This window comes from Thermobia domestica, chromosome 11 (assembly GCF_964235325.1).
Source record: "Thermobia domestica chromosome 11, izTheDome1.hap1.1, whole genome shotgun sequence".
Taxonomy (NCBI): Eukaryota; Metazoa; Arthropoda; class Insecta; order Zygentoma; family Lepismatidae; genus Thermobia; species Thermobia domestica.
Window position 1 is genome coordinate 176097884 of NC_137464.1, and position 24760 is coordinate 176122643.

Sequence of the window (24760 nt, forward strand, 5' to 3'; positions counted from 1 at the left end):
AACTGATTCACTTCAAGCATAAAATAATAATAATGAATAAAACAACCGAACTATATATTATTTATCACTTTACAATTAATTATTTATGTACTTTACTGCAACATAAATTTATTTTTCTTTAATATTCTAAAATTTAATTCTATCTGTCATCTACTGACAGATGAGAAAGGTTGAAAATTGGTATCGGTATAACACTAAAGAAATGTGGGAGCAGGCCCGTATCCAGGGAGGTCAGGGGGGGAATTTTTATTGACCCCCTCTAAAAGTTTCACAGTAGGCTTGCAAATGAACTATAACATGGTGATAAACTATAATATTTTTGGATCGGGCCCCTTCTTTCACCGCCCACCCCCTACATTTTCGGGCTGGCTACGGGCCTGTATAGGAGAGGATAAATAATTATATTAATTTTCTTTTTTTCTATTGTATTCTCTTTGCAGTTTAATGACCTGTTTCATCAATCAATACACAATACGTTCAAAAAACAAGTTATGAAATTATTATAACATCACCTAGTGTGTCTCATAGCTAATAGCTTACTATCATACTGACAGAGAAAAGAGAACCTTAAAATTTTATATATATGATATTTAAAGACAAAAAGATGAAAAAGAAAAAAAGATGATAGGTACACTCATGTCCAAAATGATTGTTATATATCTATAACTGTCTTCTTGTAAAAATATAATTTGATAATGATTTTGGATGGTACTTTTAATACTGATACTACATGTATAATCGGGAAATGTATATTTGTGGTACATTTCATAGGAAAAGAATTATAAATACGAAAATTAGAATGAGTGAAACAAAATGTTGCTAAATGGACAAGAAAGTTTTATTTTCGTTATATTATTCTTATTTACCACTCTTTTGACATCCAATTTGCCACATACATGTCTTTGCCAATTATACACATACTAACATTATAAGAAATACCGTGTGAATTCGTTATCAAATTATATTCCTACAACAATATATTTATAGAGACGCGACAATAATTTTGGACATGAGTGTACATGTGAGATGTTCCGGGTATTAAGGGACAACTTAGCAAAAGTTCTGTACAAAATGAAGCGCTCGACTAATAGTACAAAACTGCTTTGTGAAAGCCAGTTGTCGTTTCCATCCTAATAACAAACAGCAAACGTCTTAGAAGGCACATTCGCGAAGTGTCCCCTCAGGATTCGTGTAAAATTGATTTAAATGGAATGTTCTCCGCACCCCAATGTGTATTGTACTAATTTTAGCGGCCCATAGGGTAATTTTCATATTTATGAGCATTCATATGTCCGGAATTCAATGATACACTACTGAACGCTCGGACACAAATTGGTTTTAGTTTCTTTAGATGTAAATGGACATGAATGTGGGCATATGCAGAACAAATTGGATCAAGTACGGCTTCTCTGACACATGTTACTCAACCCGGTCGTTATCTTGGATCCGCCATATTGGATTCAACTTTCGGTTTTATAAATGGGAATAGGTGCAAGTGATACATCAAATTGATGTACAATTTTCTCGAAAATTCACTGGTGTAATTAATTTTAACGTAGCTTGTACTGTTTGGAAGGTATTTCATGTTAAATCTCTCCAGGCTCTTCGCAAATAGACATTGCAGAGTAATATCAGTTACGCTTACATTTTTGATGTTGACAAATCAATACAATTTCTAACTAGAAAAATACTGTAGGTATAAACAAACTATTTATAACATTGGTGCCATAATCTTATTACATTTATGTGAGTGATTATTATTACTTCAATGGTATACTATAACAAGGAAGTATTGTGTTACGGTCAAAATGCCTAATTGTAAATCCAGATAGACTACGATGAGATTTGGGTGAAGACCTACTATTGTCTTTTTTTACGAATTCCGGAGGACCGTCTTGTATGGATCTCTTGGTGCTCAACTTGCTGACACACACACACACACAAACTGTTTTTTTAAAACAAAAGAGAAACGTTATGCAAATATAATGGCAATAATACAAACTCACTATAAAAGTCTCTACATTCTCCCCTCTCTTGATTGAACCAAGTCAATCAACTTACACATAATCCACATTATCACTTTTAGGTAAATTTACAATTTTAGTAATCGGTCTTTTAACAGTCCCTGTCTTACACTTCACACTCACTACTCTCACTAGTCCATCTTTTCCCGGAAACACTTGTTGAATAACACCTAATTTCCATGACAATGGAGGAGTATTGTCTCCTTTGATTAGAACCACATCTCCAATAGAAATATTAGGTTGTTTTGTTGTCCATTTTCTTCTCTGCTGTAGTTCATGTAGATAATCCTGAGACCATCTTTTCCAAAAATGCTGCTTCATCTTCTGAAGATGATTCCATCTTGATAATCGGTTGGTCGGAATGTCCATTAGATCTGGTTCAGGAATGCTCATCAAAGGTTCACCAATAAGGAAATGTCCTGGCGACAAAAATGAAGGATCATCGTTATCATTGGATAGAACGGTGATTGGTCTTGAATTCAAACAGGCTTCTATTTGTGTTATAACTGTGTTGAGTTCTTCAAATGTCAAAATTGTGCAACCTACTATTCTTCTTAAATGAAACTTAAATGACTTCACTGCACTTTCCCAAATGCCTGCAAAATGACTTGCTCTGGGTAGAATGAAATGCCATGTAAATCCTTCTTGCACTGCAACATCTTGAATTGAGTTTTGAAATTGTTGTGAACTGAGTAGTTGTTGAAGCTCCTAAAGTTATCGCTGCGCTCCAACGAAATTGGTTCCGTTGTCACTATAAATGTTCGAAAATTTACCTCTTCTTGATACAAATCTTCGAAGAGCTGCTAAAAATGCTTGGCTACTCAAATCACTCACTAACTCCATATGAATCGCTTTGGTTGCTAAGCACACGAATATTGCAACATACGCCTTTGTCACTTTACGAGATCTAGTTCCTTGCTTAATCATTAGGGGACCGGCGAAATCCACCCCTACGTGAATAAAAGCTCGAGCTGGCTGTACTCGTGCTGATGGTAATTGACCCATGAGTTGTTCTGAGGCTGACGCTTTCAATTTAAAACAAACTAGACACTGATGAATGATAGATCGAACGACTTGTTTAGCTCGTGGGATCCAATATTTTTGCCTCAATGATGAAATCAGTAACTGCGGTCCAGCATGTAACAATCTTCTATGTTCCGCTTCAATTATCAATTTGGTGAGATGCTCTTTAGGTGGTAAGATGATCTGATGTCGGCTATCATACGGTAAGTCGGAATTTTTTAGCCATCCTCCCACTCGTAGCAACTGTTCATTATCTATAAATGGATACAAAGATTTAAGTTCACTTTGGGATGAAACTTGGCCTGATGAAGCTAAGTCCTTGAATTCTTGCGAATAACTAACCTGCTGGATTAGCTTAATGCATTGTTGTAAAGTATCACTAATTTCAGTAGTGGAAATAGTTCCTACTTTCTTCTCGTTGTGATTTTTACAATTGTAAATAAAACGACGACACAAACAAATAACTCGCAATAGTTTCCACAATGATGAAAATTTTTCCAGAAAGCTTATGTCACCTTCATAACTGACTAAAGATATGGTCGTTACTTTCCTTTCTTCTGGAACATCTTCGTCCACCACTTCTGATTGTTCGGGCCATGCAGATGATTCAAGCCAAGCGGGTCCATGCCACCAAATATCTGCTTCCTTCAACTGTTTCGGATCCATTCCCCGTGTAATAATGTCGGCTGGATTGTCCATTGACGACACATGATGCCACTGGTTGACTGATGTGATCTCCTGTATCTCTGCAACCCTGTTTGCCACGAACTCCTTCCATCTGGCAGCTGGAGATGATATCCATGCAAGCACTATTTTTGAATCGGTCCAGAAGTAAGTACTATTCACTGAAATGTTTAATATCGGAATTATTTTATGATACAACCTGCTCAAAAGTACTGCCGCACAAAGTTCAAGTCTTGGTAAAGTTACCTTTTTAATAGGAGCTATTCTCGATTTAGAACCCAAAAGTTTAACAGTAGTTTTGCCTGAAATGTCCACAGTTTTAACATATATGCAACAGCCGTAAGCAAGTTGACTGCTGTCAGCAAACCCATGTATTTCGACATGAACATAATTCTTCAATACTACACATCTATCAATTTGTATTTCATTAACACTTGGAAGATGATGACACAGATCTAACCATTGTTGATAGAGCTCTGATGGTATTTGATCATCCCAATTGATCTTATGGATCCACATTTGTTGTAAGAAAATCTTGAACGGAGTAACTACAGGGCTTACAAGTCCTAAAGGATCAAATATTTTTGCTATGGTCGAAGTCACTTGACGTTTGGTTGGTATGTTGGTCGTGAGACATTCTTTAACTGACTTGTTGGTGATGAGAAGCTTATCTGATGCAGGATTCCACGATAAACCCAATGTTGAAACACCTGACTCGGACTCAAATTCAAACGGTATGTGAATTTCCCTATGTTCTTCTGGCACTGGTTTCATATGATCTAATTCTTCATATTCCCTCATAAAGTTACAGTACTGCTCGTTAATTTCTGGACACTGCTGCAACCGTCTTTCTAGGTGGTAAAATCTACGAAGAGTTAAATTATATGATTCTCCTAATGGTTTATGACTTGGCTTAATTGGCAGACGTACAACGAATCGACCACTGCTATCTCTGGTAGTGTTTTCCTCAAAGTGTCGTTCACATTGCCTTTCTTCTTGAGTCATGACTGTTGAATGTATAGTTTCGAGCTCCCAAAATGCCTGTAACTGTCTATCAAGGTTACTTTCTTGCACAAAAAATGACACTTGTGGTATACTAGAATCTCTTGTTGTAGGAACTTTACCCGCCAAAATGTACCCAAATTCAGTCTCTTGTACTACAGGATAATTCCCTGGTCTAGTCAGTTTATGTGATCGCAAAATGTCCAAAAACACTTCCGCGCCTAACAAAATGTCAATAGTATCTGGTTGGTGAAAGTCAGGATCTGCATACACTATGTCTGTCGGCAAGTTCCAATCAGCATGATCTAATGGCCTACTTGGAATGTTATCTGTTATTTTGAGCAAAACTAAACAGTTTACATCAATTGCAAATTCACGAATTCTTGATTCTATATGTACATCTACACAATGCTTTGTTTCACTAATCACACTATTAATACCTTGAATTGGAACTCGGTGTTTATTTTTAGGTAGACGCAACCTTTGAACTAAATCTTCAGTTACAAAATTACTTTGACTGGCAGAATCTAATAATACTCTACATGGATGTAATTTACCATTTGCATCTCGTACATTTACTATAGCAGTAGATAACATAACAGTAACATTTGGTTTCCCCTTGAAAATGCAATAAGAACCTTGTGTCATATTTTCCCTATTCGTATTAGAATGACTCGAAAAATTTCTTGATTGTGAATTAGCAACACTGGTTTTCTCATCTGCTTTTGACATTATATCATAATGCAGCAAGGTATTATGCCTTTTGGAACAGCGTTTACAGCCACCTGATCTGCACGTCTTTACTTTACATTCTTTTTTGAGACAGTTGAAACACAATAAATTATCTCGAACATAGTCTTGTCTTTCTTTTGCTTCAGCGTTTAAAAATGCAGGACATTTAAACAGCTGATGTATTAGGTTTTGTTTACAAAAGTTACAGAAAGACTGAGTTGTTGTCACGTATGATTTGGTTGTTTTTTCTTTTTGTTTTGGTTCAGCACTCTGTCTATTTTTATCGCCCCTTGACCTTGACACTACTTCCTGCGATGGTGTATTTTTTATAGTTTCAAATGCTTGACACCTACGTTCCAAGAAAGCAAAGAACTCTGATAAGGGAGGGAAAGAATGATCTGTGATTTGTAACTCCCACGCACGCCTAGTGTTACTGTCTAATTGAGAAACGAAATGTTGAACTAACAAAACCTCTTCTAGTGGTGTCTGCAAATCTAAAGCTCGTAATGCATTCAAGTTACTAGTAGCTGTATTAATAAATTCTCTGAATTCTGATGTAGTTTCCTTTGTGATACATTTAATATGTAACAAATTACGGACATGAGTAGCTGCAATCAAACGCTTATTTTCATACCTGTCTTTCAATAATTGCCATGCAATTTTATAATTAGCTTCTGTAACTTGCAGATTCGCTATTAAATCATACGCCTCCCCTCTCAATGCACTCCTAAGGTAATGGAACTTTTGCAACACTGACACGTTATCGTTATTATGAATCATAACTTTAAAATTGTCTGAAAATGAAAGCCAATTTTCGTATCGTCCTTTAAATGATGGCAATTCAACACGAGGCAATTTTAATTGATCATTTGACACCTGATTCTCATTTTTCGAGGAATTCTTTGAATGAGATTCCTGACTACGCTGAATAATAAAATCCTCTAGTTGCGCTAATACATCATAGTAACTGGTTTCAAACTCCTCTCTATATGCATCGTCCTCTACTTGTTCGTAATTTATTTCTAACTGTGATTGTACTTCATCGAACTTTTTATACAACTCAATCATTGCAGTCTTACGTACTTTCACCTGACTAATTGTAGTTGTTGAATTAATATTACTTACGTAGTTTTGAATTCTTGTCAGTTGACTTTTGCACACACCACGTTGTTTCACTAACTTGCTTCTGTCCGAGTCCTCCATCTTGAAAAATATTGTAAGTCCACACTAACTAATAAAAACAAGTCCACACACAAGTCCACACTGATGAACGTGTTCTCACTTATGTCTATTCACATAGTTTCCAGAAGAATTAATAAATGTCACTGCACACATGAACAGAACTAAACAAAGAGCAATGTAACAATTGTTCACATACATTCACAGTTTGTATCAAACGCTAGTTCACTGTGATCCGGTCGGAGCTGACCAATGTTCTGTCTTTTGATGAATAAATGTTCACAAAACAACTTAATTGTGATAAATGAATACATGTTTATTTGCACTAACTACACAACAACTGAAACACTTACAACTTACTGTTATATTGTCTTTTTTTACGAATTCCGGAGGACCGTCTTGTATGGATCTCTTGGTGCTCAACTTGCTGACACACACACACACACACAAACTGTTTTTTTAAAACAAAAGAGAAACGTTATGCGAATATAATGGCAATAATACAAACTCACTATAAAAGTCTCTACACCTACCATTTCCGTAATTAAGTCTGTGTGTCTGTATGTAGGCTATCTACGTTCAGAGAATATTTCGTCAACAATAAATCACATAAACGATTACATATATACACGAGGCCCTGCACAACTTTCTATTTGGTTTAATATCCGTGAAATGCCTGACATTTAACATACAATAGCTTGCAAACAGTACAAGCTACGAGAAAATTTTGCATGAATTTGATGTATCACATTCACCTAATCCCATTTGAGAAACCGGAAGTCGAATCCAATATGGCGGATCCAAGCTGGCGGCCAGGGAGGGTAACACGTGTCAGAGAAGCAGTACTTGATACAATTTGTTTTTCATATGTCCACTTTCATGTTCAGTTACATCTAAAGAAACTAAAAGTAATTTTGTGACCGAGCGTTATAATAGTTTATGATTGAATCCCGAATATGAATTCCCATAAATATTGAAATCACCCGTATGGGCCGCTAAAATTAGTACAATACATTGGGGTGCGGAGAACTTCGTATTTGAATCAATTTTAGACGAATCCCGAGGGGACACTTTGCGAATGTTCCTTGTTAGACTATATCTCACGCTAAAAATCCTAATAATAAACAGTCACGCTAATGAATGTCGCTAACTGCGCGTTATTTGTCTATCTAACGCTAATAGGTATTGCCATGCCAGGACGGCACACATTAAGAAATTTGACATTAAAATATGGTATGTGTAAAAAAGGAAAAGACTGTTCACGACATGGAGATTTTTAAGGGAAATTTGTACTGAAAACTATGTAGGTACCGTAACGCGACACTAAGTTTTCTTGTTATGACGCTGGTGCTAGAAGGAACTGAAGCTATTGTTTATTGGCTGCCAATGTAATACATACATTGGGTTCATACATTTTGCACGCACCCATCCCATTACTGACGGCTCAACGTACGCATGGCTGCCAGTGTAATACATACATTTGGTTCATATATTTTGTAATCCCCATCCCATTACTGATGGCTCAATGTACGCAATCATATAAGTATTGTTTAGACTTATTGTGAATACTAACAAGCAAAAAAGGGAGCCCAACATTTTGTTGGGCCTGGGTGCAAATGTTTATGGACCAGGGACGTAAAATTTTTAAACGCGGCCCTAGATAATGTTATCTGCATTCTCACTTGTTTGATATGATGTTTGGGGGTGCTGGTAAACAATCTTTAAAAAAAGTTAAAAATAAACAAGGAGAGCTTTTAAGTAAATAAGATTTTAACCTATAGGTACAAAGGGCCAAAAGTTTGAGCGGAACATTTGTTTATAGTTTGTGGATGACGTTTCTATTTTCCCTTAGAAAATATAGTTTGAAAATAAATGGGCGAATATATCGATCTTTCGACCTGCATAATCAGGAAATACGCCTCTGTTGAGTTCGCCCTTACTACTCGGAACGTCTTATACATACATACATACATATATCGGGTGTTTTAAAAATGGCGCTCACGTACAACAAAGCACTATTCTACAGGCCAAAATAAAGCGAAAATGTTATATGAAGTTATGCCCTCCGAGGCCCTCTTCAGACGCTATGAGGAATCAAAATTTCACAATGTAGCAATGTTGCAAATAACCTTGGAACCATTTACGAATCCAACGGACACTTGAACCGATTGCTACACTAATTAATGTTTTTAGCTTCAATCAATATAGAGATTAGCTGCTACCTGGAAGGAGTCGGTATAACTACTTGATACTCGTAGATTTGTACATCTAATATATGGTTCTTTATTTAGGACGTTGCCACATAGTTCAATTTGTGTCTACAGACGAGGACTCGAAAGGTATACAAATATATACATTTCTTGCTGTATTTTGACTTGTAGAATAATGCTCTGTATATTAGCCATGGGCGCCATTTTTAGAACACCCTATATATGTATGTATGTATAAGACGTTCCGAGTAGTGAGGGTGAACTAAACAGAGGCGTATTTCCTGATTATGCAGGTCGAACGGTCGAAATATTCGTAAAAGGAAGGCATAGGAAATATTCCCTAATGCAAAAGGAAGGCATTTAAAAATACTGAAGCAATGGAGAAAATCTAATAAAACTGACTCTCGTTTATTTATCAAAGTCCAGAATAGGAGTTTTTCTTTATCGTTACGGGCAACTGTAAAGAGTCAGTTTTACCAACGTTATTTCATGTTTGTCCTTTTCAGCTGCGTGACTTTATGAGATATGGTCCTACAGCTTAACGTGGGATCCGATCAACATGAACTCCCGCGATGAATTGAATGTTGTTTCATGATCGGCAGTGAGAAAGTTATTCACATTCTGAATCCAATAGTAGGCAATAGAGTGAAGAAGTTCTTGTAAACAGGGGCGGATCCAGGACGGACTTCTGGGGGGGGCGGTGGGTTGTAATACTGCTAGTTAAAGCTACTTTTAAGAGCTCCAAATTCTGAGATGCGTTTTATTTATATGTAAAATAGGAAAGTTTCCTCTTCTGGGGGGGATCGCCCCGATCGAGACCCCCCTAAATTCGCTCCTGCTTGTAAACTATTCCTTTTATATGGGTGACATATTTAGCTATTTTGCAATTTGAATTTAAAAATATTGAACTGTTGCTAAATTAGGAGGTGATGATGATATGTGAACATTATTTTCAAGCGTTTACAAAATATGCGAGAAATACAATGTCCAACAATTTAACATCTCCGTCGACAGATGGCAGGATCTACAACACAACTGCTGCCCTAGTACAATTCTTAGCCGAGAGATGGCGACGGTGGAAATCGAGACAGAAACTATTGATACTGAGATTATAACCCTAACACGGTAACACTTTTATCTGCTTTTGATTCCAAATATTACTTAGTTATTTAGATTGCTTCTTTCTCGCTTGTTTTATTCCTACATATATGCAATTTTTAATGTCTTTTTTTTTTAAATGTGCAGTGTTTCTGTCCCCTCTAAAGTTAAACTTCTTATACACCTTGCTTAACAATCTGTTACACCTGTCATTGGCCCGAGGATCATTATAGTTTAAAATCCTGCTTCATTAAAAATATGATTGGTTACAACTAACAAATTTATTTATTTATTTTTGCATACTGACTTTCAATCAATATTATTTTTAAGTTGGAATTACATCATCACAATAGTCACAAATAGGAAATTGTCTACTCAGTTTAATACCCGATATTGTGGTTAGTGACATATATTAGCGTGGCTGTTTATTATCCGTATTAATGTGACACACAGACTGCAGTGTTGGACATTTATTATTAGAATATACAGAACGTTAAATAATAGTGACAAAAGTCAATGAAGAAGCAAGTGAAGGGGGTAATAAAAATTATGGAAGTATATCGAATACCATACTAAAATGCCATGTGACTGTGATACTTATTTAGGTACGAGTATAGTCACTGGGAGCTAACTTGGGAGATGACCCCTACAAATGGGGCTTGAATGTTAAATTTATTGAACTTGTCCAATATTTACAGAAAATCAAAATTATTTATATACCTAGTTATATCATAAATACTCCTTCAAAGTTTGAAGTGGTGCTGTAGGTATCCTGAGTGGCACAGTGATGTCATCTGTGTATAAAGCGGAAGATGCATATAGTTTATAGTTTGACTGTTCACGACTAGATACACGATTTTGTGGTAAATAAAAATACGCGTAAAGCGGGATAAAATCGTGAATAAAAATTCAATGTAAGAACACTATTTTCCTTGGCAATTACAGTTAGTTACCTTTTATTTCACCTTAATTTCCACTCATCAATCACCATGATATGAGCTTATGCATGACTATATCAAACAATATTTGAGTTTTTAAAAAAATAACACTAAGCATCGTCACTGAATAAAAGAATCATTTAAAGAAAAAAACACACAGAGAGAACATTAATAGAAAAAAATAACTTTAGTGTTCACAGTTTAACTTATGCAAATAACACTTAAGCATTGTTTCAATGTTTTCTGGTGTTAAATTTGTTCTTTTGTCGGTAAGTATGTCATTGTAAGAAGTGAGAGCCCTCTCCACATTAACCTTCGAAACTGATATGTATGATCTGTCAGGAAAGTAAATGTACACCTATTTTTCGAGTCTGGCATTCCTGCGCTCCATCCGTGGAGAGTATGAGAATTAAATCAATCAAATGTTTACTGAGGGGCAAAAAGAAAAGCTTAATCTGAATAAGACATTGCAGAGGGACACAAGCTGTGAATACGAATAGTGCATAGTGTAAATAAAGGACGACACCGAAAGAGAAAGCCAGAAACAGCTGTTAAACTTACAAAAAAAGAGTAAAAATTGTCGAAGTGGGAACATAAAACACAAATACAATAAATACGTCGACAACTACACGATCACTATGTCATGATCTTGGTGTAGTTGTTAAGGTGCTGACTTACAAATGCAAAGGACGCAAGTTCGAATCGTCGGCAAGGACATTTTTAAAAATTTTTGTTAATAATACATACAACTCATGAGAGATGGTAAAAGAAGTCGTATTTAGTTTTTCGTAGCAATTATTATTGGTAATGTTTAGTACTGATAATACTTTTTGTCTTTGCGTATTGCTTTTATTCTTTTCTTCATTTCGAAAGAGAAGAATATCCGAACAAATGCCACCAAAATTCCTCATATTTTGAATGTAAACGCCATTTGCAATTAGTAAAGAATAAAAATTGAACGTTCCGAAGAAGCTGCAAAAAGTAAAAGGAAAAAACATGGAAGTCGACCATACTCATGGTTACTAAAAATACAATTTCTACATGCCTTACACCTCCCGACCACGTTTCTACGTTAGCAAGTAAGAGGCTTGTGTTTAGGTTAGGCTGGTTTATACGTTTTGCAAAGGGGCCCGGTTTAGCTCTGACGCACCACAGGTGCGAGAAGGGAGAAAAACACTTTTTCTCTCTCCCTCTGTGTGTCTATTTATCTATCTATTTGTATATATATAACGCTATTTGTGAATGCCATAACCACCCTAATTTTCAGCGGATTGAGACGAAACTTGGCACAAACATTAATTGTTGAAATATCTTGATGAGTTCGTTAACCAGAATAATCAGATGAAAATGTTCAAAATGGTGGCCCTTCAAACTCTTAAAAAGTTCCAAGGGAACCAAATTTCGCCCATAAATAGGTATTCAGAAAGTTTGAATAAATTTTCCTCTTTTACTGAAATATTTATGTGCAGAAACTTATTGAAATATTGGACCCGATTAATCGCCTAAAGAAGGTTCACGCCCTTTCGCTACGGTCAGTTTTTTTTTTTTTTTTTTTTGCAGGAGGGGGTTATTTTCCTATCGGAACAAGATGATTGTTAGTGATGATATGAAATTACACATTGAAGGTGAAGTAACTTGTGAAACGTGTTATTTGAAAGGATAATATAATAAATGTGCATTCCTCTAACACAGAGAACTGTAAATCATGTATTTCGAGTTCGGGAGCCTGAATGGCGAGGAGTGTTATTTGATTTGCTTTTTAGTAACACATTGCATTGCAAATAAAGGTAGGCAACATTAATGGTAAGTAAAACAATAATAATAATAATAATAATAATAATAATAATAATAATAATAATAATAATAATAATAATAATAGGTGTTGTTTGTGCCAAGGCAATATCTTCCTCAGTTCTTCTTCAAACGTAATGATTGTAACGCCATATCTCCCTGGCGGGAAACTGTAGAGCGATGGGACCAACGTTGGACAGTATGCACTCATAGTACTCAGAAAAGTAAGCGATTTCAATGCAAAATGAACGAAGAGTCATTGTCATGGGTACTCATGGGGCCACGGCAGAGCCCTCTTTAGGCAAAATGTCGATAGCTTATATCGAGAAAACAGGTCATAGTGGGATGGGACCAACGTTGGACACCGTGGACCCATAAGGCGCATCGAAAAAATTAGGGAGGCGGGCGCCAGCCAGCCTTACATATTTCCACATAATAATATAAAATTATATTGTCGAAATACACACACGAGTTAGCTACTAATATTTCATATTATTATTATTATTATTATTATTATTATTATTATTATTATTATTAATATTATTATTATTATTATTATGTTATTATTATTATTATTATTATTATTATCTACAGCGTCTTTTCATTACGTGAGCATGTTTGACATGAAACCAAAGAGAAAATCCATCCTGTAGCGAAAAGAAACAATACTTTCTCTCAAATGGATAAAAGATCAAGCCGAGATTGATTCGAACTCGCATGGACGGCGCGAAAAGCCAGTGCTTTGTCCACTATTTTTTTAACTGACTCACCGAACGCGTTTCAGTAACTTACTTATTGCTAATTTTACTTGCTTCACTCGTTTAACTTGCTTTTTCTAATAACTTATAACGACAGGGACACGAACAAAGAAGCATCGAGAACAGTTAAAAATGATAGATGCTCTCCCGCCGAGAATCGATCCCGAGACTCCATACACCCAAGGCTCACGTGCTAGCCTCTAGACCAGCGGCGATGGCAACGCTCACTTCCTGTGTCGTTAGGGATTACGACCACTGTATTGCCAGCTATCACTTCTGTGGGTTGTATACTATGATCACATGTTTCTTCTTTGCTGGAAGAGTAAAACCCACATTATATGTAATACATGAGGTATTTAGACCTACATGCTCTTCATATAATGTAATAAAAGGGTCATGCTGTCGGATTTTAATACATGACGTATTGCAGGATACAACATGCTTTGCATTACTTGTTTGTTTGTAGATAGCTACTAGCTTAGTGTTCTGAAAGGTTGTGTATAAACTAGGGATAGCCCGTTCCGGAATTATTAGTTTTCGGACTCCCGAAAGTAAAGCCGGGCAAATTCCGGAATTCGGAAAATTCCAATTTTGTAATAATTTCGGAATTCAGAAAATCCGGAATTTAGAAATTTCTGATTTCGTTAACATTCCGGAATTCGGAAAATCCGGATTTTTTCGAAAGTCGGAGTTTTTCTCAATTCCGGAATTTTCTAAATTCCGGATTCTTTCCGTGTTCCGAAATTCTTCTGAATTCCGGAGTATAACTGAATTCCATAATTTTGCGAAATCCGGAAAGTGAAAGTTCCGCTTCCGAAAAATGAATTTATTTTGGTTAATATGAATCGTGGCGGAAATAAGTCTTTGACCGGGTAATGGCGACTGCTTTGAAAGAAATGGGGAGTATGAGAATTCAATCTGTCATATTTGTAGTTTCGTGTGGAGAAAGAACGAACTTGTGAACCAGTGGTTTAAGAAAAACTCAAGTTAATTATATAAACTTTGCCGACTTCATAAAAGAAATACGAAAGACATTTTGAATCGAAAAATATAACATAGAAGTTTGCAAGCGGAGACAAAGAAACCTAACGTAACCAGACTAAAGACGGATCGTTTACCGCGTAGCGATCGCGGTTCAGTAGTCAAGGTGCTTCTGCGAATACACGTTGCATTTTTTTTTCTTACTTTAGAATTTTTGATGGCGATTGATCAGTGATAACATACGTTTTATTATATTCAGATATTTGAATACTCGGATGTTTCAATACTTGAACTATCAAATCTTCACGAATAATAATAGTAATAATAATTATTATTATTATCTCGTAGAAGATTAAAAGCTAGAAGCTAAATTATCGCTCAGGTCATACCATTACAAGGAGAAACGTGACATTTGGAAAGAATATTTCGGTTTGGTTTAATGTTGCTTACGAGAAGAGGAGTTTCTCATCTCATTTCTAAAACAAATAAAATAACATGAGAATTAACATTTTACATTCGAGACGGGTCAGGGCTAAATCAAAATTTTCGTCTCTCTTTGGAGATGAGAATCGAGACGAGACGAAAAGTATCGTAAACATTTCCCGTCTTGTCTCGATTCTCGAAATAGTTTATGTCCATTCTTTAAGTAACAATTGCTCTGTAGACTGAATCTCATAGGCTATTTCGTTACATTGTATTTCAGAGCTCATTGAATTATGCTCTGTGTAGGTATTTTTGTAGCAAAGCTTTTATATTTTCCTCTGCATATTCTAAAAATTAGTTTATTGTATGCCTTACTGTCGCGTGATATTCAGTTATACTTATTACAGTTATTTTTCTCAAAACATACTTTCTACATGAAACTTCAATGAAAGGTTCTAGTTTAAAATGTTGGTAGTTGCAGAGGTGTGTCTTGAAGGTACGGAACCCTTTCCCCGAAATCTCTACTTTTAAGTAAGTTTTGCCAAATTTCAGGGCAAGTTTAAAACTATTATTATTATTATTATTATTATTATTATTATTATTATTATTATTATTATTATTATTATTATTATTATTATTATTATTATTATTATTATTATATCAATTCCATGTATAATCTTTAAAAGATATACGGTTTGTATCTGAATAGTAAAAGCTAATTGACTGTCGATCTCGGTCGTCTGGAAGTCTTCAGGAGGCAAGGACATCGGTCACGTTCTGGGTTTGAGTTCCGAAGGGGCAAGTATTCGGGCTCGAGCCAAAAATTGTTAAAAGTTATAGGCTTCATCCAAACATATTCAAAACAGCTGGGACAGGGTTTGGGCTTCTCAACGGCTCGAGCGGCTCGGCTTACAGCTCATTCAATATCGAACCGAATCGAGAAGTGAGCCGAGCCAACAGCTCACCACACCGAACCGATTTGAGCCATCGGCTTAGTTGAGCTGAGTCGAAACGTGCTGATGAACTAGTTTCAACCTAGCTGGCTCGAACCGGTTCACATGAGCCGAGTAGGTGACCCATCCCAACCGAGAAAGCTCGAGCCATCGGCTCAATTGAGCTGAGTCGATGGCTTGTTCCAACTAAGCCGGCTCGGGTCATCGGTTCATCCCAACCGAGCCGACTCGAGCTGTTCGCTGAGTTGATACGAGCCGAGCCGGTTGATATCACTACCCGAGTTGGTCTTCTGCTTGGGCTCAAGAATTCGACCGTGCAGATCTCAGCCTTGATTTTAAGAACTACAGTATATACTTATATTGGTGATTACGACATTTGAGGCTCTCGTAATAAAAATAAAATAATAATAATAATAATAATAATAATAATAATAATAATAATAATAATAATAATAATAAACTCTTGTCTTCTCGTTATCTAGACGAGACGAGATACACTAAAATTGCCCCACGAGATGCACTAAAATTACGAGATGAGACGCACCTCTGTCGTGAGCAACACTAAAAGTATTCCACATTACTGCTTACATTTCTCATGGCTTTTGCTTTCCAGTCTGATCAGGCCAATATTTCAAAACGAGTTAAAACGAGCTGAACGAGCGAGCAAGCCATTATCAAACTCAACTCAACTCGAAACTCGACCTCGAAAACAGCGACTTGGCTCGGAACTCAATTCAAGAAAATTACCTTTGACTCGACTCAAATTGTACTCGAGTCGAATTGAATTTTGGCTCGACTTGTGCTCATCCCTATTCGTGTTTGTATTTTATGTTTCCACTTCAACAATGTCTACTCTTTTTTCTCCTTTTACCTGCTGTTTCTGGATTTCTCTTTCGGTGTCGTCCTTTATTTAAACCGTGCACTATTCTTATTCCCAGCTTGTGACCCGCTTCAATGTCTTATTCAGTTTAGGCTTTTCTCCTTACATTGACTTCACATGTGATTGATTTAATTCTCACTTTCCGCGCACGACCGATGAAAATGTTTTATTATTATTATTATTATTATTATTATTATTATTATTATTATTATTATTATTATTATTATTATTATTATTATTATTATTATACTATTGAACTTGCACGGCGAAATTACTGTATAATACGATATCATTTCTGTAATTTTACTCCATTGTATGTTATTTAGTTTATTAATGGGCACTAAATTGTCTCCAGATCAACGAATAAATTAACTACGGTATGCACTTTGGTGGAAATATCATTACAATAAGATTATTGGTTCGTTCCAAACATGTTCATGTAATGATATTTCCACCAAAGTGCATGCCGTAGTTAATTTGTTCGTTGATCTGGAGACAATTTAGTGCCCATTAATAAATTAAATAACATACAATGGAATAAAATTACTGAAATGATATCGTATTATACAGTAATTTCGCCGTGCAAGTTCAATAGTATAATAATAATCATAATAATAATAATAATAATAATAATAATAATAATAATAATAATAATAATAATAATAATAATAAAAACATTTTCATCGGTCGTGCACGTAAAGTGAGAATTAAATCAATCACATGTCAAGTCAATATAAGGCGAAAAGCCTAAACTGAATAAGACATTGAAGCGGGTCACAAGCTGGGAATAAGAATAGTGCATGGTGTTAATAAAGGACGACACCGACAGAGAAATCCAGAAACAATAGGTAAACGAAGAAAAAAAAGAGTAGAAATTGTTGAAGTGGAAACAAAATACAAATACGAATAGGAATGAGCAGGAGTCGAGCCAAAATTCGACTCGACTCGAGTTCAATCCGAGTCGAGTCAAAGGTATTTTTCTTGAGTTGAGTTCCAAGCCAAGGCGCTGTTTTCGAGGTCGAGTTTCGAGTTGAGTCGAGTTTTATAATGGCTCGCTCGCTCGTTCAGCTCGTTTTAACTCGTTTTGAAATATTGGCCTGATCAGACTGGAAAGCAAAAGCCATGAGAAATGTAGGCAGTAATGTGGGATACTTTTAGTGTTGCTCACGGCAAGGGTGCGTCTCCTCTCGTAATTTTGGTGCATCTCGTGGGGCAATTTTAGTGTATCTCGTCTCGTCTAGATAACAAGAAGACAAGAGTTTTTTTATTATTATTACGAGACAGCCTCAAATGTCGTAATCACCAATATAAGTATATACTGTACTTCTTAAAATCAAGGCTGAGACCTGCACGGTCGAATTCTTGAGCCCAAGCAGAAGACCAACTCGGGTAGTGATATCAACCGGCTCGGCTCGTATCAACTGAGCGAAGTGGTTGTATTACTATACATCTGCTTCCGCCCCTGTCAAATCTGGTCGATCTCGTTGACGCGACATATTTGCTTTTTTATACCCCTTTCTTCGTTTACTGAACAAAACAGTAACTATTCTGAAATATACTACTGCGAATGCCTCGTAGATAAATATTTCTGATGCCAATAGTTTCCGTTTTGTCCAAGGAATGTTCTTTTTCTTATTCCCAGCATGGCCCTTTTATTACATTATATGAAGAGCATGTAGGTCTAAATACCTCATGTATTACATATAATGTAGGTTTTACTCTTCCAGCAGAGAAGAAACATGTGATCATAGTATACAACCCACAGAAGTGATAGCTGGCAAGACAGTGGTCGTAATCCCTAACGACACAGGGAGAGAGTGGTGCCCTTCCCGCTGGTCTAGTCGCTAGCATGTGCGCCTTTGGTGTATGGAGTTCCGGGTTCGATTCCCGGCGGGAGAGCATCTATGATTTTTAACTGTTCTCGATGTTTCTGTGTTCGTGTCCCTGTCGTTATAAGTTATTAGAAAAAGCAAGTTAAACGAGTGAAGCAAGTAAAATTAGCAATAAGTAAGTTACTGAAACACGTTCAGTGAGTCAGTTAAAAAAAAAAGTGGACAAAGCACTGGCTTTTCGCGCCGTCCATGCGAGTTCGAATCAATCTCGCCTTGATTTTTTATCCATTTGAGAGCAAATATTGCTTCTTTACGGTACAGGTAGTCCACTCTTTTCGTATTTTTCGCTGTCGTTCACAGTTAAAGTAACTGACTATTATTCTTTCTACGAATGATGGATCTTCTCTTTGGCTTCATGTCAAACACGCACACGTAATGAAAAGACGCTGTCGATAATAATAAAAATAATAATATGAAATATTAGTAGCTAACTCGTGTGTGTATTTCGACAACATAATTTTATATTATTATGTGGAAATAAGTAAGACTGGCTAGCGCCCCCCCCCCTATTTTTTTCGATGCGCTTTATGGGTCCACGGTGTCCAAAGTTGGTCCCATCCCACTATCACCTCTCAATATAAGTTATTGACACTTTGTTTAAAGAGGGCTCTGCCATGGCCCCATGAGTACCCATGACAATGACTCTTCGTTCATTTTGCATTGAAATCGCTTACTTTTCTGAGTACTATGAGTGCATACTGTCCAACGTTGCTCCCATCGCTCTACAGTTTCTCGTTCTCTCGATATAAATTGCTAATATTTTGTTTGTAAGGGAGATATGGCGTTACAATCATTACGTTTGAAGAAGAATTGATTAAGATATTACCTAGCCACAAACAACACCTATTATTATTATTATTATTATTATTATTATTATTATTATTATTATTATTATTATTTTACTTACCACTAATGTTGCCTACCTTTATTTGCAATGCAATGTGTTACTAAAAAGCAAATCAAATAACACTCCTCGCCATTCAGGCTCCCGAACTCGAAATACATGATTTACAGTTCTCTGTGTTAGAGGAATGCACATTTATTATATTATCCTTTCAAATAACACGTTTCACAAGTTACTTCACCTTCAATGTGTAATTTCATATCATCACTAACAATCATCTTGTTCCGATAGGAAAATAACCCCCTCCTGCAAAAAAAAAAAAAAAAAACTGACCGTAGCGAAAGGGCGTGAACCTTCTTTAGGCGATTAATCGGGTCCAATATTTCAATAAGTTTCTGCACATAAATATTTCAGTAAAAGAGGAAAATTTATTCAAACTTTCTGAATACCTATTTATGGGCGAAATTTGGTTCCCTTGGAACTTTTTAAGAGTTTGAAGGGCCACCATTTTGAACATTTTCATCTGATTATTCTGGTTAACGAACTCATCAAGATATTTCAACAATTAATGTTTGTGCCAAGTTTCGTCTCAATCCGCTGAAAATTAGGGTGGTTATGGCATTCACAAATAGCGTTATATATATACAAATAGATAGATAAATAGACACACAGAGGGAGAGAGAAAAAGTGTTTTTCTCCCTTCTCGCACCTGTGGTGCGTCAGAGCTAAACCGGGCCCCTTTGCAAAACGTATAAACCAGCCTAACCTAAACACAAGCCTCTTACTTGCTAACGTAGAAACGTGGTCGGGAGGTGTAAGGCATGTAGAAATTGTATTTTTAGTAACCATGAGTATGGTCGACTTCCATGTTTTTTCCTTTTACTTTTTGCAGCTTCTTCGGAACGTTCAATTTTTATTCTTTACTAATTGCAAATGGCGTTTACATTCAAAATATGAGGAATTTTGGTGGCATTTGTTCGGATATTCTTCTCTTTCGAAATGAAGAAAAGAATAAAAGCAATACGCAAAGACAAAAAGTATTATCAGTACTAAACATTACCAATAATAATTGCTACGAAAAACTAAATACGACTTCTTTTACCATCTCTCATGAGTTGTATGTATTATTAACAAAAATTTTTAAAAATGTCCTTGCCGACGATTCGAACTTACGTCCTTTGCATTTGTAAGCCAGCACCTTAATCACTACACCAAGATCATGGCATGGTGATCGTTTAGTTGTCGGCGTATTTGTTGTATTTGTGTTTTATGTTCCCACTTCGACAATTTTTACTCTTTTTTTGTAAGTTTAACAGCTGTTTCTGGCTTTCTCTTTCGGTGTCGTCCTTTATTTACACAATGCACTATTCGTATTCACAGCTTGTGTCCCTCTGCAATGTCTTATTCAGATTAAGCTTTTCTTTTTGCCCCTCAGTAAACATTTGATTGATTTAATTCTCATACTCTCCACGGATGGAGCGCAGGAATGCCAGACTCGAAAAATAGGTGTACATTTACTTTCCTGACAGATCATACACTCATGTCCAAAATGATTGTCGCATATCTATAACTGTTTTCTTGTAAGACATAATTTGATAATGCTTTTGTAGTATACTTTTAATACTGATACTATGTGTATAATCGTGAAATGAATATTTGTGGTAAATTTCATAGGGAAAGAATTATAAAAACGATAATTAGTGAGTGAAACAAAATGTTGCTAAATGGACAAGAAAGTTTTATTTCCGTTTTATTGTTCTTATTTACTGTTCCTTTGGCATGAAATGTGTCACATACATGTCTTTGCCGATTATACACATACTAACATTATAAGAAATATCGGGCGAATTCGTTATCAAATTATATTCCTACAACAACATATTTATAGACATGCGACAATAATTTTGGATAGGAGTGTACATTAGTTGGAGACACTTTTTAGCGATTTCTGAATGCTCATTTAACATATCGCTCAACACTCTTTCCACACTATCCACTTCACCTGTAGATACCGTTTGGAGCTCGCATGTAAAATTTCAAAAATTCATGGTGGTCTGTTTCCTCAAAAATGAGAATTTTCATCACATTGCGTTGAAAAATTGTCACTTTTGAGTAAATTTCGTGGAATATCGGGACTTGTTGCAAATTTCGCTAATTCGACAGAATTTCGCGTTTAATCGCGAGCGTTATATGTCCTAACAAGTGGTGAAAAAGTATATATTTTAGGTACACAACGTTTGCGCATAAAACTGATACATTTCGCGTTTTCGCTTGTTACCAAAAAATCGTGTCTCTATTCATGACATACGTTGATATTGTACTGAGTTCTGATGGAGTGGGGCGATTACGAAAATCGTGTAGCAGTAATTGCACTACACAAGGTCGGGAAGAATTCGAAGAAATCCTGTTCGAACACAAAGTGTGATGGCTGCTGAGATGAACATCAGCAGAAATTCCATGTCTCGTGTGCTCAGGAGTGACCTACATCTACGAGCGTATAAGAGGAGGACTGGTCACTTTCTGAACTAAACATTAATGTCGCAGAGGGTCAGTGCTGCTTCTAAAATCGATGAAAAAATAATACAAAAAAAAAAAAAACACTTATGAGCAGTGACTGGGAACGAGGGAAACGCGAAGGTTATAGAGTTTACGAAATAAAGGTTTCTTCAAATCGATTTAGCGTTCAAACACTAGCCACCATCTTGTATCTTATTGCTCTATTCTAACCATTTCCGGCTTTAACTTTGATCAGCATAGAGGAAAAACAATAATAGACAACAAGAAGCTGTATCCTGCAAAACAACCAGCGTCCCAAGAGTATATTTAGTCTGTATTTTTAAATCCCTAAGTAGAAATTGAAGAGGTAGAAATTAGCACCATTTCCGGCTTCAATTTTAATAGAGAAAATAATACGCCATATAAACCAAACTCCTTCACGTGGTTAAATTACTACTCCTGCTATTGCTTGTTGAACGATATATACATATACAGGGTATTACTAAACTATACCGACAAACTGTAAGAGGTGATGCCTTATATCGAAATAATAAAGTTCATATCGACCTGTGGGGAAAAATGCATAGTTTCAGAGCTAGGGCTGTCCGAAATCGAGAAATAGCCAAATTTTAACAGGCTCTAGTTCGAATTCGAGAAACTATCTATAGTGGTCCTTACCAATGTAAAGAGAGTCACGCATACGCAATCCAAAAATGCATATTTCATCAATGTTCAATAGGTGTACAGAGTATTCCCTGCAGGAAGTAATTCCTAGCCATGCCGTCAACCGAATTTTCAGATCTGCTCTAACTTTAGGATTGGTCCAAAGTACGCAAACGATAAGCCTTGACAGCAGTGAACACGGAAACCTTTGGCGAAATGTCGGAAATGTTAAGGAATAGCAGGACGGTCTCTCGTACTCGGGAAAACACATACTGCAATGTTTTCTTTCACGCTTATTGGTGAAGAAAACGTGAAATTTACCGTGACGAAATACATCGCAGCACACGTTATTCCGAACACAAAATAACATGGCGCTGCCTTTTTCTGGCACTTCGGATTTCCCTCCGAAGCATTGGGTGTTCATTGTTGTTAATGCTTAAATCCTGCCTACTTTGGACCCTCCTTGAAATTAGGATATATCTGAAAACTTTATTGAGAGCATATCTGAGAATTACACAATGTAGGGAATACTCAGTACGCCTATTGAAAATGGATGATATATGCATTTTTGGATTGTGTATGCGTGACTTTCTTTACGCTGATAAGGATCACTATCCCTAGTTTCTGGAATTCGAAATAGGACCTGTTAAAATTTAGCTTTTTCGCAATTTTGGACAGCCTTGCTTTGAAACTATGCACTTTTCGCCACAGGACCATATGAACTTTTTCTGTTATTTTGATGTGAGGAATCACCTCTTACAGTTTGTCGGTATAGTTCATTAACACCCTGTATATTAAACAGGATATCATTTCGAAATCCACTTTGACTGACAATCGTCCTTTTTGTCTTCAAGGAAATTTTATTATTTGTATATTTCCAAAATCTTCCTTCCTTTGTCTTTAATTATGAATACTACATAATATCAGTGTAGATTGAGTATAATATGTCATATTGATACAATATCTGTGCTTAAGCAGTAGGTTTCTTGGCAGAAATGGAATCCTAATGCCTTATATACTCTTATTTTCTTAGCGTCTCCGCAACAGCTGTATGCAGATTTATAATGTGCCTCCAAACCTATCTCTGATAAAAGACGATTTACCGGCGTTAGCAATGGTGAGTATGCGTGTAAATCAAGGTATGTAAGTACGAAAAACACACACTAATCTTTACTAAGCAGTCATTACAAACTAATTTTTCATTATGTGCATAGTAATAATACTCACTATTTAACACTGTTTTTATGTTGAAAGATGGCTTACATATTTGGCGCTTACACAAATTCCTTAATCCTTACGATTTCTTTATGAATTAATAGATTTTACCTGTGATTTCTCGTAAAAGTTATGATCCGTATTCTCAATCTGTACCATACTATTCGTGGCAGAAAAGTAGGATGCGCAAATTATAACTTTGACTTGATAATTTATGTTAATAATTCCAGGTGTCTTTGCTCTAAAATATTTTGAATTATGTTATTAGATTTCCAAACTATTCTATGCATAAGTATTGGATGTCTTATAGAATGGCTATATTCGTTCATCAATCTTTCGACATGTACCAGAGCAAAAACTGTAAAATATTTCGAGTTTAAAAAAAAAAAAAAAATTGGTTCAGCGTTCCAAGAATAGATTCAATCTATTCTCTATTCAAATCAGAAGTGGTAGAAATTAACCATTTTCAGTTTCAAAGCTGATTGCTATGGAGCCAAAACGGTAATAGATAACGATATGCGGTTTTTGTGCAGTTGATTCAGCATCACAAAGGAATCATTTGCAACACTCTACAGAAACAGGTAGTAGTTCAATTCTACAGATACTTGTGATTTCAATATTGATTTCCAAAGGGGTAAAATAGTAAAAGATAGCGGGTAATGGCTGTTTATATGGATTCAACGTCGAAGTAAAATGTTGTATCTTTGATCGTATTTGTCAGTTGCAACCAGTAGTTATAGATAGAGATAAAAGTGGAGCTGAAAAGGTAGGCGGACGCATGAGCCATCCCCGTGCCTATGTTTATCCATTGTAATTTTTTTTTAGGAAGAGGAGCAACGGCATAGATATTTTGGGACGTGGGAGAACGGCGTCCCCTCGTCCCCCTCACTTTTACCCCTGGTTACAGATGTACTACTTCATGAAAATGAAATGAAATCTTTAAGTTTTACGTCCCACGGTTATGCCGGTTAGGC

At 36.1% G+C, this 24760-nt stretch overlaps 2 protein-coding genes across 2 annotated transcripts in view; both read right to left on the reverse strand.

The window, feature by feature from the left end:
- The window catches only part of LOC145664571 (uncharacterized), an 822099-nt gene that overhangs the window by 508038 nt on the left and 289301 nt on the right, over positions 1-24760 (reverse strand). The window lies entirely within an intron of this gene.
- LOC145665371 (uncharacterized) lies at positions 2058-6668 on the reverse strand. The gene is made up of 3 exons (XM_081732672.1): positions 3594-6668; positions 2798-3389; positions 2058-2683 (listed from the first exon to the last, which is right to left on the reverse strand). Exons 1-3 carry the CDS (start codon positions 6666-6668, stop codon positions 2058-2060), a joined length of 4293 nt encoding a protein of 1430 aa, XP_081588798.1.